The sequence below is a fragment of the Suricata suricatta genome, chromosome 17 (assembly GCF_006229205.1).
Source record: "Suricata suricatta isolate VVHF042 chromosome 17, meerkat_22Aug2017_6uvM2_HiC, whole genome shotgun sequence".
NCBI lineage: Eukaryota > Metazoa > Chordata > Mammalia > Carnivora > Herpestidae > Suricata > Suricata suricatta.
Window position 1 is genome coordinate 34,652,733 of NC_043716.1, and position 16,237 is coordinate 34,668,969.

The 16,237-nt window shown below is 48.0% G+C and overlaps 1 protein-coding gene and 1 non-coding gene across 3 annotated transcripts in view; both read right to left on the reverse strand.

Moving 5' to 3' along the window:
• Positions 1–15,959, reverse strand: part of CALCOCO2 (calcium binding and coiled-coil domain 2) — a 28,212-nt gene extending 12,253 nt beyond the window's left edge. Inside the window, exons 1-5 of one of the 2 annotated variants that reach the window (XM_029927920.1) lie at positions 15,859–15,959; positions 7,359–7,548; positions 2,443–2,545; positions 2,158–2,291; positions 307–432 (exon numbers count right to left, since the gene is read on the reverse strand). In XM_029927920.1, coding sequence (XP_029783780.1) covers positions 307–432; positions 2,158–2,291; positions 2,443–2,545; positions 7,359–7,538 — 543 coding nt within the window. In that variant the 5' untranslated portion in view covers positions 7,539–7,548; positions 15,859–15,959. Of the gene's footprint in view, positions 1–306; positions 433–2,157; positions 2,292–2,442; positions 2,546–7,358; positions 7,549–7,787; positions 8,020–15,858 lie in introns of those variants that run through there. The other variant, XM_029927921.1, reaches the window with a different exon arrangement.
• On the reverse strand, positions 1,781–1,853 carry TRNAK-CUU. The gene has a single exon. It is a non-coding gene; the product is annotated as a tRNA-Lys (tRNA).
• Positions 15,960–16,237: the final 278 nt, after the last annotated feature.

Sequence of the window (16,237 nt, forward strand, 5' to 3'; positions counted from 1 at the left end):
TGGCTCCACCACCACTGATGAGCTGTATGAGAGATTGATTCCGTACCCTTCAGGCCTCAAGTTTCGTGTGTGTCAACTCCGGGTAATAACACTACCTGTTCCACCAGTTTAAATAAACTCATCCACAGACAACTTGTAACACGGTGCCTACTCACAAATGGCGTCAGGGGGTAAGATCACAGGCCGCAGAGAAAGTGGGGCCGGAGAAGAGACATCGCCCGGTTCTGACCTCTGCAGTCCAGGTTCGTATTTGTTTTGTTTGTTCGTTTGGCTGGTTTTTGGGCTCCCGAGCAGCAGCGGCCGTACCTGCGTCTTGTGCAGCTCAGCCTGCACGTCTGAGTTCTGCTTCTGGAGGTTGACGCAGCTGTCCTTCAGCTCCTGGTTTTCTTTGCAAAGCTCCTTATTGCGCTGCTCGATTTCCTCCACCTCACCCTGCGGGAGAGCATTCCAGAAATTCACATTCGACCTTGTATAGCCCGGACAGATATTCAGGTGGCTCTGGTGGAACATTCCCACAGGCGGGGAGGCTGAGGGTCTGCTGGCTTCCCACGCACTGTAGCGACATCTGTGAACCCCGAGTGGGCACGCCTCCTCGGTGGGCAGGGAAGGGCCAGGGTAGTTATGTCTGTGGAGCTGAGCCCGCCATTACCAGGAAAGGCAGACGAACAAAATCGAGGCCATAAAAAGTTTAAAAGGTGGCTCATCTCTCTGGGGAGGGGGAGGGAAGTTGACTCCGACTGCATCCCTGTCTTTGTCTCTGCACGCCCTTACCACTGCCATCACTGCCCTCCACGGCCACTCGGCACAGATGGCAGGCTGAGCTCCCCTCGGTGGGCTCCCTGGGAGTATGTAAGGGGGCGAGGCAGTGACCCAGCGTGGACGGGGGCACCCAGTCAGGAAGCCCAGAGAAAGGGAGATTATACAAATGGATGTGAAGACCCATTAACAGTATGTGTGACTCTGTCTACAAGTCTGGGATAGGATCGGGGGTACAAAGAATCCAGTTTCAACCACGTTTTGTCTCAATAACAGATGCCATCTCAATATTGGTTTGTTTATTTTCCGCTGACTCTACGGGTGAACACATCCTTGACCAGCCCTCGCCTAAGTATCTTCCAGCTCATCTGCTGTTACATAACCAGATTAAGAGATTTGGAGATGAACACAGGGAATTAGAGAAGTCTCCCAATAATTGTTAAAATCCTGGCCTAGATCTATTAGGAAAGGTACAGGCGCTGTAAGGTACTTGCCCAAGAAACTGCTCAAGAAATGTTAGGATTAGAATCAAGATACGTGGGGTTGGAAGGTCGTCAAGACTTCAGTAAGAAAACAAGTGAAATATGTTTTGAGAGTTTGTTTTTTAGTGAGAGACGATTCATTGTAAGGACGTTTGAAAAGATTTTTTTTAAGAACCCAAAAATCTATTTTTACTTAAAAGAAGAAGTTAGAGGGGGAATGACAGAAGACTGTGGATTCTTCTTGCAAACGCTTAGTACTATTCGTGTCTCCTATTGGATGAAGCTCCTAGAGGCCAAGGACAGTGAGGGATTTAATCAGTTCTTCAGTGCCTGCCATAAGGCTGGACAGAAAGACGGCATCCAATGAAATAACGGGGTAAGTAAATAAATCTATTACTCAAAGGAGCTGATACATTTCCTGTGGTGGTAAAATGGGATGACAATTTTGTTAGGACGTTCAATAAAGGCTTATTTTTGATCCAAATTCTACCTTATCCTGAAATTACTTTTTGCTTGTGTGTTTCAAGTTAAAGTAGGTTCCATGCCCAACGTGGGGCTTGAACTCACGACCCTGCGATCAAGAGTCACATGCTCTCCCAGCTGAGCCAGCCAGGCGTCCTGCAAAATTATCACTCTTAAATGGCAGGAAGGGCGGGGTGCCTGAGGGGCTCAGTTGGTTGAGTGTCTGACTTCGGCTCAGGTCATGATCTCACCGTTCGTGGGTTCGAGCCCCGTGTCCGACTCTGTGCTGACAGCTCAGAGCCTGAAGCCTGTCTTTGGATTCTGTGTCTCCCTTTCTGACCCTTCCCTGCTCATGCTGTGTGTGTGTGTGTCTCTCTCTCTTTCAAAAATAAATTTAAAAAAAACAAAAAAAATTTTTTAATGGCCAGAAAGGGCTTGAGGTGAGAGATTTACAGACCTGAGTGGTAACCACCAGGATGTCCTCCTCATTTTCTGGGCGGAACTGGAAAGGGATACTGGCTCCACGGACCACACCGTCTTGATCCACATAGCAGAACTGATAATACTCATCATCCTTGGGTAGGTAATAAGCTGAAAACACAACATGATTTTTAATCCAAAATACGGTCCTTTTAAGAGAGCTGAAAATCTGGAGGACTTCTGCCGGCCCTGGAGAGCTTCAGCCCAAGGGAACCGGTCTTGGCTGCCGTGTTCAACACCGCCCATCCAGTATTTTTCTTACCTTTGAATTTGACTTCCTGCTTTTTGGCCAACTCGCGGTTTAGGTCACTGGGCGAAGTAACCCACATGAAGGTGTAATACTCGCGGGTCGTCTTCCATCCCACCTGCGGTGACAAAAGGCTCCCATTCAGCATCTCAAAGTGCTCAGGGGAGAGTCCTGATTTGTGCTATGTCTTCTCAAAATAGACTTACTTTTGATTTGTTCATATTGAAAGTACAACCGAATGAGTTGATTAGGGTAAGATCCAACCACCGTTGGATCAGATCTTTTTTATTTTTATTTTTTAAGTTTTTTAGCGTTTAGTTTTGAGAGAGAGAGAGAGAGAGAGAGAGAGAGCGTGAGCAGGAAAGGGGCAGAGAAGAGAGAGAGAGAGACACAGAATCCAAAGCAGGCTCCAGGATCTGAGCTGTCAGCCCAGAGCCCAACGCGGGGTTTGAACTCACAAACCGTGAGATCACGACCTGAGCCAAAGTTGATGCTTAACCGACTGAGGCACCCAGACGCCCCCAGATCTTGCCTGTTGACTTATGACAACTGTCTGTGGTACGAGGTCTGACACGACTAGAAACCGGCAGGCACGCCCGCACAGTCCAGAATACCAGTCTCGGAAGCAAATGTAAACGGGCCACGCCACACACAGGACAAGAGTTCCAAAAATTATTATCACCAAGTCAGACAGAGGATGGTGAGTGACTGGGGAGAATCGGGGGTTGTGACCCTTGATCCCGCTATCCTATAATGGTTCTTAGAACTTCTTTGATCAGAAAGCCCTTCCGCTCTGCCTTCTCCACTGGTCAGTCCTCGCCTGTGTCCAGTCCAGTCTTGTCACCCATACCGACCTGGTTAGACCAACACACCTTTAAAATGCACGTTTTGAGGGGCGCCTGGGTGGCTCAGTCGGTTAAGCCTCCGACTTCGGCTCAGGTCAGATCTCACGTTCGTGGGTTCAAGCCCCGCGTCGGGCTCTGTGCTGACAGCTAGCTCAGAGCCTGGAGTCTGCTTTGAATTCTGTGTCTCCTTCTCTCTCTGCCCCTCCCCCTCTCATGCTCTGTCTCTCTCTGTATCCAAAATAAATAAAACATTAAAAAATAAAATAAAATAAAATGCACGTTTTGAATAATGTGCATGTGGGGGGTGGAGGGGCAAGCGGGTTCTGAGAGTATGAGGCCCCAGAAAACTGAGTCCAGCCTGTAGAATTTTCTGTCTTCATTGCTTTTCTTAACACATGCTTAATGAAGGCTTTTTGGTGCTAAAGGTACTAACAACAGTCAGGGAGTCATAAAGGCCCCTTCCAGGTACGAGACGCAGTTAAGTCAGGATGCCAGGATCCTGTCAGCTCTGCCTCAGAGCAGGAAGCTGGCTAAGTGGAAACTATTCTCAGTAAATGTGAAGAGGGGTGAAAGATGGCTCAAGTCGTATCTGGAAGATAAGGGCACACCGGAGAATAAGAAAGGGAGACATGTGTCTTCAAGAGGCAAGCAGGCAGCAAATGAGAGGCAAAATTATATTTACTGCCGTATTTTGACCCTGCCTGAGCCCAGTGGGAAGAGGAGGAGCTAAAAATAAAATTCCATTTTTATATAAGAAGGAATCTGCGCAGGTTGAAAAGGCTACACTGAACGCTCATCGAACGTACCAGGGCATGTTTTAGTGTCTCATTAGCACACACCCCATCGCCGTAAGCATCCCGGAGCCAGCGCGGCCGGCGGGGGCACAGGAAGCAGGGATTTTTATGGAGCCTTCATTCACATCCTGCAGTTTCTTAATGTCCAGTGACCAAAATATCATCTGGGGACGCCTAAGAGTTACTGCCAACAGGAAACAGCTTCTGGCCACCTGCGACTGCTGGCCGTGGCTCCCCGACCCGAGTGGTGCGGGTCCGGGGCGCACTTCTCTGACATGTCCCCTCTCGGAGACCTTGGGGACGTGTAAGTGCCCAGGCAGAGGAGAGCCTGCAGCGCAGGGCCACGCACCGAAGGCAGGAAAGCCACCTCCCACCTGCTTGAGGCTCTCACCAGGGCGGGCAGCTTTTGCGATATGGAGAAGATAAGCGTATCACACACTCAAAAACAGTTGGCAAGCACCCGCTTGGTGCCAGGAAGGACCAGCATCAGGGTGGGCGAGGAGCTGAGGAATCGAAAGACAGCTCAGTCGGGGGAGGATGCGACTCTTGATCTCAGGGTTGGGAGTCTGAGCCCCGCCTGTGGCATGGAGGTTACTTCAAAAAGACCATGCTGCTCAGGCCACGACCTTACGGTTCCTGAGTTCGAGTCCCGCATCGGGTGAGCTCCACTTCCCTCTCTGACCCTCATGGGATTCTCGCTCTCTGCCTTTATTTATTCTCGCTCTCTGCTCTCATTCACTTGTGCCCCCTCAATAAAATAATAATAATACACTTCCTTTCAGGCTTCTGGGTAGCTGTTCAAATCAGCAGCTTTATGAGCGGTGAATATTAGAGGCCATTCTTTGAGTCACCATGTTTCTCTCACTGAGTCATGGCAAGTCCTTTGAAATGCGTGAAGCATTCCAGATACAGATGCATGAAAAAAGTGCCTTTAAACATTCCTTTTTAAAAAGCACAGGGGCGCCTGGGTGGCTCAAGTCAGTTAAGTGGCTGATTTCGGCTCAGATCATGATCTCGCCGTTCGTGAATTCGAGCCCCGTGTCGGGATTCTGGAGCCTGGAACCTGCTTCAGATTCTGTGTCTCCCTCTCTCTCTGCCCCTCCCCTACTCATGCTCTGTCTCTCAAAAAGAAATAAACGTTAAAAAAAAAACTTTTAAAAAAAGCATAAAATTTTCATTTGGTTTATGGTTAAGTCCTTGCTGGAAGTTGCTAAGTGATTGGAAAATACAATCAGTCTAAGCAAAAGAGAAATATGACCGTGTTGCAAAACAAAGTTACAGACTGCATTTCAAAGGCTAATTTCTTATTACCTATGTCTGTACTGTCTATGAGAGCCACGAGCCACAGGAGGCCATTTAAATTTAAATTAATTAGATTTTAATTAACTCACTGGTCACATCGGCAGTGCTCAATAGCCACATGTGGTTAAAGGCCACTGGCCTGGACAGTGAACGTATAGTGGAAGGTATAGCTCCTTGTAGAAAGTTCTATTGGACAGCCTTGCTACACCAACTACTATCTTCTTTCCAAAACAGGAAACACTCTGATGTGTCAGTTTTCTGAACATCGTTTATTTATTTATTTTTGAGGTTTATTTATTTTGAGAGTGAGAGAGAGCACAGAGGAGGGGCAGAGAAAGAGGAGAGGAGGAGGGGGGGGGAGAGAGAGAGACAGAGAGAGAGAGAGAGAGAGAGAGAGAGAGAGAATCCCAAGCAGGCCCTGCACTTTCAGTGTGGAGCCCGATTTGAGGTTCAGCCTCACAAACCGTGAGACCATGACCTGAGCTAAAGGCAAGAGTTGGACGCTCAACCAGCCGAGCCTCCCGGGCATCCCCAGAGCATCCTTTAGTCTCACGACTCACTATCCTTCAGTCTCAGGAGGTGTCACGTTACCCGCCAGAGTCTCGCCGTTGTCCCCTGTCCCTGCCTCTAAACACCACCTTCCACGTCTCCATCAGTTAGCTTGGAATTCTAAACAGTCAAGGAACAGTAGCTTGATGAGGGGTGTGTAAACACCAGCTCCTTCACAGCGCTGTCAAGAGTGATGTGTGATCCCGGGATGAACCTTGGCAAACAAGCACACGACATACTGAGGTGTCAAAACAAAGGTCACTGCCGTTGGAAGTCGGCAGTGTAAATTACTTAAAATTTGACCTTTCTCCCCTGTCTCTGGATATAATAGGAAGATGCGTCATTATGATGTGTGTGCGCGTGTGTGTGATGTGAGAGAGATCCAGATGGGGAGGATGGGAGGCAGACAGTAAGTGCGCTACAATAAAGAAGTACTATTTCTGCACTGGAACCAGCAGGGTAATTAGACATCCCTGGAAAATCTCTATGCCTGGACATCTACAAAGAAGCAAGACATATTTATTCAGGAACAAACTTCTTGGATTCAGGATGTCAAACCAGGTAACTTCTCAACATCCTTTTCAGATCGGTAATACATTAAAACAAATTAAAACGCTCTACTAGCAGGAAAGCAATATTTAAGGTCATAGAAATTATGGAAGGGGGCTGCTCATGCCAGTCAACTCAGAGATGAACATTTCGAAATAGGATACTTTTAAAACATTTACCTGTGGGGCGCCTGGGCGGGTCAGTCGGTTAAGCATCTGACTTTGGCTCATGTCATGATCTCATGGTTTGTGACTTTGAGCTCCATGTTGGGCTCTCTGCTGTCAGCACAGAGCCTGCTTGGGATCCTTCTCTGTCCCCGCTTCTCTTTGCTCCTCCCCAGCTGACTCTCTCAAAAATAAACACTTAAGGGGCGCCTGGGTGGCTCAGTCAGTTAAGCATCCGACTTTGGCTCAGGTCATGATCTCACCACTCATGGGTTCGAGCCCCATGTCGGGCTCTGTGCTGACAGCTCAGAGCCTGGAACCTGCTTCAGATTCTGTGTCTCCCTCTCTCTCTGCCCCTCCCCCGCTCACACTATCTCTCTCTCTCTCAAAAATGAATGTTAAAAAAAGTTTTTTTAAATAAAATAAAACTAAAAACACTTACAAATAAATCAACAAAACATTTACATTTGGCTTTTAAAATCATATTGAAACTTGGGGGCTGTATGAGATGCTGTACGTCTAATTTTGGTTCATGGCTGAAATGAAAACTTGAGTCCCATGGCACGCGTTGGTGTGTGAAGAGGGGAGTTCCAGGGAGTTTCCTTTAGGATTTGAAAACTGGCGGAGACATAAAATGCGAAATGCTTAAATATCCACACAGCCATGCACTCGGGTAACGACGATTCACCTCTAGTGTCTGGTCACTTGGCACTAAATGAACCACTTACTCTGAAGATGCCAATCCAGTCCTTTCGGCGGGGAATGAACTCCTGGGTGAGCGTATAATAGCACGTGACATCCCCTCCGGGGACGTAGAACTTCTCCACGCTGTTAAAGATGACCTGAGAGAAATAACAATGGTCCAGCAAGACGGCGGACGTGGGGGGGTCCTCCACAGTTTCTTCCATGGTGGGCGCCCTGTTATGAGACACAGGATAGAAGGCGGCTCAGAAAGGGCTGTCTGAAATTTGTGAGGGATTTCTGGGAACATTCTGTTCGAGGCAAGTCAGGAAAAGCAAAAGCCCAACAAAGACTGAGATCATATAACTTGCTTTCTGTTTCACTTTGAGCCACTGTGCCTTCAGAGCCTCGTATCCTTGAAGAACTTTCTATGAATGTCTTTGATCTCCACCACAGGCGCCCCCACCCTCACATACCTTTCTGCTCTGCTCAGAGCTAGCTTGTTCTACTTCTCAATGCCTTAAGTAAGTAAGGCAGTCTAGAGGAAAACAAGCTGAGCTGGGAATGGTAAGACCGAGAGTTTGGATTTTTCGTCCCAATAAGTCCCGTGATTTCCAGAATGTCAATTTCTCAAGATGGCAGCTTCTCCGTTCAGTTCCATTTATCCTAGAATTATCCCGTCTTTGCATGTATTCACTTGGCCTGGAGCTGGGCAGGGGTGCAGGAAGAGAGGCAGGGTTGAGTGCAGGGGGTTATTTGACACGCAAGGGGATGAGCATGGGTTCTGGAACCAGAATGAAGTTCAAATTCCAGCCTCGCCACCTATTCAACTTCATCAGCTGGGGTCTATGCCCATTTCCTCACGTGTGAAATGGGCCTAATAACATCAACCTCACCAAATGGATGGAGTCCGTGTAACATGCTCTTGGGTTCAAAAGAGGGAGATAGATAAACTTAAAACAACAACAATGGGGGATGGGGGTGCCTGCGTGGCTCAGTTGGTTGAACATCCAACTCTTGATCATGATCAGCTCAGATTTGTGAAATCAAGCCCCGCATCAGGCTCTGTGCGGACAGTGTGGAGCCCGCTGGGGTTCTCTCCCTCTTTCTCTGCTCCTCCCCCGGGCATGCACACTCTCTCTCTCAAAATAAATAAACTTGAAAAAGAAACACCCCAAACCATCTTAAAACAAAAATAAAACAAAAAACAAAAGAGAGATGCAAATGGTTAGGAAAAAGAAGGAAAGCTCTGAATGAGTCCTCAAGGAAGACGGACCTTTGGACAAGTGGGTTTGGCGGTGACAGAACTCCAGGTATGTGAAATGGCACGCATGAAAGCAACGAAACAGACAAATGCCACCCCTGTTCGGAGGACAGCAAGCAAGTTGGACCCCTGTATATAAAACTCGGGATAAAACCTGTATTTCACCTTTGCAGGTCACAGTCCAGATAAAAATGTAATCAGGGACAAGAAAGTATTTGGGAAGTAAAAACAATATATAAAAGAAACACAGTCTTTTGAACTGTTGAGACCTACTACTTCCTGCCTCTCAAAAGCACCTGCTTTTTCTTCTAAATGCCCCTTCCTCTCGGTCTAACATTTAGTGAGTCCATGATCCTCAACCCAGGGTCTCACTGGGCAATGGGAACAATATTCAGCTGCACACAGCACACGGAGAGCTGAATCCATGTCAATACCATCCACTATCTTACAAATTTGGCTGCTGGAAGATTATATACACTCAATTTTTATCCTTATTTATTTTAATGTTTATTTATTTTTGAGAGAGACAGAGACAGAATGTGAGCAGGGGAGGGGCAGAAAGAGAGAGGGAGACACAGAATTTGAAGCAGGTTCCAGGCTCTGGCCATCAGCACAGAGCTTGACACGGGGTTCGAACTCACAAACCATGAGATCGTGACCTGAGCTGAAGTCGGACGCTCAACCGACTGAGCACCTGAGCCACCCAGGTGCCCCACATACACTCAGTTTTTATTTTATTTAAAAAAAAATTTTTTTTACAATTTTTTATGCCTTTATTATTTTATTTTGAGAGACAGAGACAGAGAGCAAGTGGGGGAGGGGCAGAAAGAAGAGGGAGACACAGACTCTGAAGCAGGCTCCAGGCTCTGAGCTAGCTGTCAGCACAGAGCCCAACGCGGGGCTCAGACCCACGAACCGGGAGATCATGACCTGAGCCGAAGTTGGACGCTCAACCGACTGAGCCCCCCAGGCACCCCATATAAACTCAGTTTTTTAAAAGAAGTATAGTAACCCAAAAAACCCCACAGCTCTTCTAGCCCTGCCTGACACAGTTTATTTCCTGCTTTTGTTTTGGACTCTGAGCAACCAGATCTTTTCTTTCACAGAGAAGGAAAGAGGACTTTGGTGGCACTGCACTGCCTAGTTGTGGGATTGAGCTAAGGAACTAAGAAATGTATTGGCTTTCTGGTTTGTGACACAGTTTAGCCACATCCGCAACCTCAAACCTCAGATCAGTTTTTCTGAGAAAGGGGGAGGTCACATCTCCGTCTAGGTCAGAACCAGTTCCTTGTGATAAGCCGCTGCCTGGGTGATCTCTGGGGTGCTGTGGGAGGGTGGCCACTGAGGGAGATTCCCCGCCTGCCGATTCCTCTCTTCCCTAGGGGTCTCGAGTCACACTGAGGTCAGATGCTCCCTCTGTCCTCAGCCTGAAGCAACATTTACCTGTGCTTGTAAAGGACCTAATCTGTGATCTGTGGGTCATAAAGATCATTCAGGGAAGAGTGGCTTCGGGGCCAATTCCCTCTTCTCTTTACTTCATAACACCATCACCCCAATACACACAACATAACGCCTAGCCCATAGGAACTGCGGATTAAGTATTCACTGAATACATGAAATGCATGGGATTCATCAAAAAACTGCAAGGAAGGTGCTTTGTAGGCAGACGATGGGTGTGAGTGACGATGGGACCAATTCTTTCTCTGGCCCTGCCCTGAACTTGCTGGATGCCCTTGGAGAGGCTGCCGTTTCTCAGCTTTCGTTTTTCTCAACCAGGGTGAAGAGATGATTATCTCCAAGGGCTGTGTCAATTCTTGGTACGGCCGGTTCGGCTGGCATAGCTGGTTCAAGTGGCATGGTGCCAAAAAAACAAAAGGCACAGATTTGATTTCCTTAAGGACCCATAAAATCCACAGGCCGTTACCCACCGTCCACCGCTCCAGCTCTGGCAAGCTGTTTTGCAAATGGAGGTTAACTCTGCAAGGCAAGAGCAGCCGAGGGCGTGAGGGCTTCGAACGGGCTCTTTCCTTACTCGAAAAACGGATCTATGAGCTCGTGAACAGGACACTGAGCATAGGACAGAGCGCGTGCGCGCACAAGCACACACACAGAAGAGCTCATGTTCTGAGGCTCGAGTGGATAGCCGGTGGAAACTATCTCTTTACATTCACCTGAACATCTAACCATCTGCCCGGACAAGTCAACAGTCTTGGTTCCTTGCTTATCAAAAATGTAAGACCCCATGAGGTTTCCCATTTCAAAGATCTCATCACCTTCCCGGGATGACTCAGAGGGTATCTAGTGGCACTCTGGGTATTTGGAGTTCGGTTGTTCTGGAAAAATAGAAAACCCTCCTCTGCCAAGACTGAGGAAGGGGGTGAGGAGGCAGGCAGAGTGGAGAATGGCAATGCGTCTGCTGAGGCCGAAGCTGAGGGCAGAAAAGGCCATGGGTAAATCTAGAGCATCATCAGCCCAATCTGAACCGGGTCAGTAAGGAGGTAGCTCATTTCATTTTTCCTAGAAGGAAGGTAACTCCACTAATTTTTAAGGTCAATGATCCTCCCTCCCCTTTTTTTAGTTTATTTTGAGAGAGACAGAGACAGCACAAGTAGGGGAGGAGCAGAGAGAGGGAGAGAGAGAATCTCAAGCAGGCTCGATGTGGGGCTTGAGCCCACGAACCTGAGCAGAAACCAAGGGTTGGAGGCTCAACCGACTGAGCCACCCAGGACTCCAAAGGTCAGTGATCCTTACACTCTTTCCTCCCTCCCAGTGATTAAGTTCCCTGGGAGAAATGGGCTCTTATTGATAATGGCTGGGGAAATTACCTTTCTGACAAAGTAGTCCAGAAGTGACTGCTTGTAGAAGGGGGCAGAGAGGATACGGAAGGAAAAGTAGAATGATTTAAGCACCAACTTCCCTTTTTTATTTATTAAAAAAAATTTTTTTAATGTTTATTTCTGAGAGACAGACAGTGTGCAAGTGGAGAAGGTACAGAGAGGGAAAGAGAGAGGATCCCAAGCAGGCTCCAGGCTTTGAGCTGTCAGCACAGAGCCTGACACGGGGCTCAAACTCACGAATCATGAGATCATGACCTGAGCCAAAGCTGGATGCTCAACCGACTGAGCCACCCAGATGCCCCCAACTTCCCCTTCTTTAACCAACCTCTCTTACCCCTACAGAACCTGTCCGCCATAATTTCTAATTCTGACCATCTCCATGCAGGTAAGGAGAAGAAACAGAAAAAGAGCAAAAGTTAAATGTAGAAGCTTGGGAGCACCTGGGTGGCTCAGTTGGTGAAGCGTCCAACTCTGGATTCTGGCTCAAGTTGTGATCTTGCGGTTTGAGTTTGAGACCAGCACTGGGCTCTGGGCTGACAGCAAGGAGCCTGCTTGGGGTTCTCTCTCCCTCTCTCTCTGCCCCTCCCCAGCTCGCTCTCTTCTCTCTCTCTCTCAAAGTAAATAAATAAACAACAACAAAAATATGTAGAACCCTGGAGAGCTATTGAGTCATGAAAAAGCAGTGGGATGAATTAGACGTTCTAGAAATCATGGGCTGGTATTTTACCTAATTCCTTCCTCCTGCCCTCACGCCAAAGACTAGCCACGTAAGGAGCGACCAACGCAAATAAGGAGGGTGAAAGCAAACCTCAGGGTGCCTGGGTGGCTCAGTTGGTTGAGCGTCTGACTTCAGCTCAGGTCATGATCTTTTAGTTTGTGGGTTTGAGTCCTGCAGCCTGCTTCGGATTCTGTGTCTCCCTCTCTCTGTCCCTCCCCTGCTGGCTCTCTCTCTCTCTCAAAAATAAACATTAAGGGGCGCCTGGGTGGCTCACTCGGTTAGCCTCCGACTTCGGCTCAGGTCAGATCTCTGACCCTCCCCCTCTCATGCTCTGTCTCTCCTGTATCAAAAATTAATAAAACATTAAAAAATTAAAAAAAAAAACATTAAAAATTTAAAAATAAATAAATAATAAAAGTGAACTGTCGGATATGGGAAAATCATGCGGAGATTCAACGAACTGTCAGAGGCACTTTACTTGGACTCTGATTTTTCAGCTCAGTTTCCAAAAGGATTAGGGTTCTCGGAGGATGTAGGCAATAACAGGCAATGGATTTGAAAATAAGTTCCCCCTAACTGGCTTCCGGCTTCTAAGAAAACCTGACACATTTTCATCTAGTGAGCTTTTCAAGCCTAATATACTACTCCCAGGACTGCTGCATGCGGGCGTAGCTTCCCTTAGGTTCTCCTGAAGAGGAGCAGCTAATTCTCCTTCTGCTCTGAGTGAATCTACAAAGCACATGGATATGCGTTTTAGCAGGAAAAGAAATCTAAAAATACTGTAGAGCTTCCTGGTTCCGATTCAAACGATGCAACCACTCAACCAAATCAAGTCACCGATTTTTCGAAAGGTTCTCCCCTCGTCGGTTGAACCAGGAAGGAAAACTAATCTTATTAAAAAACCACTAGAGTTCTGCCGTAGAGTATGCTTTTTCACACCAGCCTTTTATACTAGTGGGCACACGTTTAGAGAAATGGAGAGGATCCGTAGTTTCTCTGGATTCGTGCCCAGAAGGAAACCAAATGTTTCCACAGCCAAGAGAGAAATGCAGACCCAGGCTTCATTTGGGAACAGTAAAAACAAAGATAAGCAAAAATACCAAACCACATTTCATCTAATCCCTTCATCCTGCTTATGTAACTTTCAAACCAGTAGCAATTAGCAAAATGGATGAACTGATTTGAATCCCGCTCCTAACAGGCCCCAGAAGTGATGCTTGCTCAAAGCCACCCTTAGAGAACATGGGCAGCAGCTGCTGTGGCTGTGAGGACGGCCATGAGCCAAACGCAACGACACACAGTCACTGGTCTTACTGAGCCACTTGTTGCAATCCAACATTTCCAAGTTCAGGGGCGCCTTGGTTGGCTCCACTGGTTAAGCATCTGACTCTTGATTTCGGCTCAGGATGTGATCTCACAGTTCCCGAGTTTGAGCCCCACGTCAGGCTCTGCGTTGACAGCACAGAGGCTGCTTCGGATTCTCTGTCTCTCTCTGCCCCTCTCACTTACACTCTCTCTCTTGAAATAAATAAACTTAAAAAAATTTTTTAAAGAATACTAAAAAAGAAATAATAAATTTTCCAAGTTTGTTCCAGTTCTTTTAAGTTTATTTATTTTGAGGGGCGCCTGGGCGGCTCAGTCAGTTAACTGACTGACTTAGCCTCAGGTCATGATCTCACAGTTTGTGGGTTTGAGCCCCGTGTCGGGCTCTGTGCTGACAGCTCAGAGCCTGGAGCCTGTTTCAGATTCTGTGTCTCCCTCTCTCTCTGTCCCTCACCCACTCACTCTCTGTCTCTCTCTCAAAATAAAAATAAAAGACAAAAAAAATTTTTTAAGTTTTTTTTTTTTTGAGAGAGAGAAAGAGAGCACCAGCAGAGGAGGGCAGGAAGGAGAGACAGAATCCCAAGCAGGCTCTGGGCCAGCAGCTCAGAGCCCTGTTCAGGGCTTGAGCATGAAGACCAGACCTGAGATCAAGAGGTGGACACTTAACCAACTGAGCCATGCAGGCGCCCCTAGTTCTAGTTCTTTACCTAAAATCTTTCAGAGTACTTAGAAAACGTGTGTACCTCCAGGAGGTGTTCAATATTCCTCATTAACAACTGTTGGGATTGGCTGCCCGGCTAAGCAGGCCCTCAGCCACACCCCACCCCCGCAGGGCCAGTGGCTGCACCAGGGAAGAAAAGAAAAACAGTTCGGGGACAGAAGATGCAGGCAACCAGGAGAAACGGTTTGAAAGGGCTCAAAGAAAGCCGTGTCCTATATCTCTAACATCTAAGGAGATGATACACCTTTTCCTTGGAAGGGGGGACTGTGCTAACCCCTGAAAGTGACATGAGTGGCCACAGTATTTCAAGTGTCATGGGAAGGGAATGAGGCTAGGCGCCAAGGGGCCTGGGTTCCCGTCCTAGCTCTGCCACTAACGGGCTCCGAGATCTTGGCCAAGTCACACTACTTCCTTTTAGGCCTCAGTATCCTCATCAGGAAAACGCATGGATCAAAAAAACAAAAACAAAAATGCATGGATCAGGCCAGAAAATCTCTTAAGAAAATCTTCCAGCTTCGATGACGGTCCTTAGTGAAAGAAAAAGAAAGTGAAAGAGGTCATTTTAACTGCCTCTATTTTCATCTAAGGAAAGAAGGCACCGTGGTATTACATCACAGGCACAAAGTTTTGAAGAGTCTTGGATGTACCGCCTGACTTGAAAGATAATCCAGCTTGTCAGTGCTGGGTAACTCTCACTGCCCTGCTTGGGGTCCTTGCCACTCCGCAGCTGTTCTACCTACTAAAGGGTAGAGTTTCAGGTAGAGGCCCTTTGAAAATATCTAGGAAACTGAGTCACCTGGATTAGCTCCTAGACATGTACTCTCCATAACCTACAAGACCTACTGTGCTCAGTCTTTTGTTTTAAACGGTTTTTGCAACGGGGGAGTAAGTTATAATACATAGCATCTGTGTTATTCCATCCCGCTCCAGCGAATGCCACTTGTTGGCTTTTATCAGAAACAAAGAATCCAAGTGATCCAGAAAAGTTAACATGCCTGGGAGGGGTTGAAATCATAATGGGGGGTACTGAGCACCCCCACTAAATTGAGAGTGCTGGGAGCGGTGAGGAGGGGCTACAGGAGATCAACTGTAAAAAAGCAGGTCCCTACACTTTCTTCTCGGCTGCCTAGAATATCTCCAATTACAGAGGCCCCTCATCTGAAGGAAAGGGGGGCTTTAGGGATCAAGCCTACTCACAGACAGGGAAACTGAGGCCCAAAGAGAAAGTAACTTGCCTAGGGTGACTGGGCAGAGCGCTGCCTTGGCCTCGAAGCGAAGAGCGATGCTGATGTCGTCAAGGATAGGGATTAAGGAACTACTGAGACCTCAGTCCACTGGGGGGTGGGGGAGTGGGGCAGAAGACGCTGTGACGTCGAGACCCTGACACGCCGTCAGAGGGGTCCCTTCTCCTCAAGGAGCCTGGCACTCGGCCACAAGCTCTGAAGCTCTGCCCTCCTCGGGGAGAAAACTGCTCCTCAACCCTCCAAAGCCTCGGAAGGGCTCCAGGGGCTCCATGGCGTCACTCGCACTTACTGTCACCCTAGAAAAGATGGAAGGTGGGGAAAACCGAAACTAGCTGCACCTCTGCCTGCCCAAGGAGCCCTTCTCAGGAGCGGAAGTCTGAATTTGGGAAACCCGAAGGCCCAATGGCTCCTAATTGCCCTCCTTCACTCCAGGGACTCACCGGGGGTAGCAGCCGGCGTCGGCACAACAGCAACAGGGCAGGGCAGGGGACAGGGGCGGGGCTAAAAACCCAGAGGAAAGCAGATCCCGTCTGATCCTGCCCACCACCGTCACAACGGCTACCAAGCTCCGCCCTTGCCGCGGTGCTTCCTGGGACTTGTAGTGCTCAGGTGACGGGGCCTCTGGGACGCTCAGCGGCACTCCGTGGTTTTTGCCCATCCCAAACAGCATTCTCGCCCCAAGGAGTCTATTTCTTCTCCTAGAATGAGTTGTTTACTTACCTTAAAAAAAAAAGCCCAACACTTCATTTCTTTCAGGCCTGAAGGAGACAGGGCCATCGAGAGGTCATGTACCTTTTTCTCTACCTCCACATAGCATTT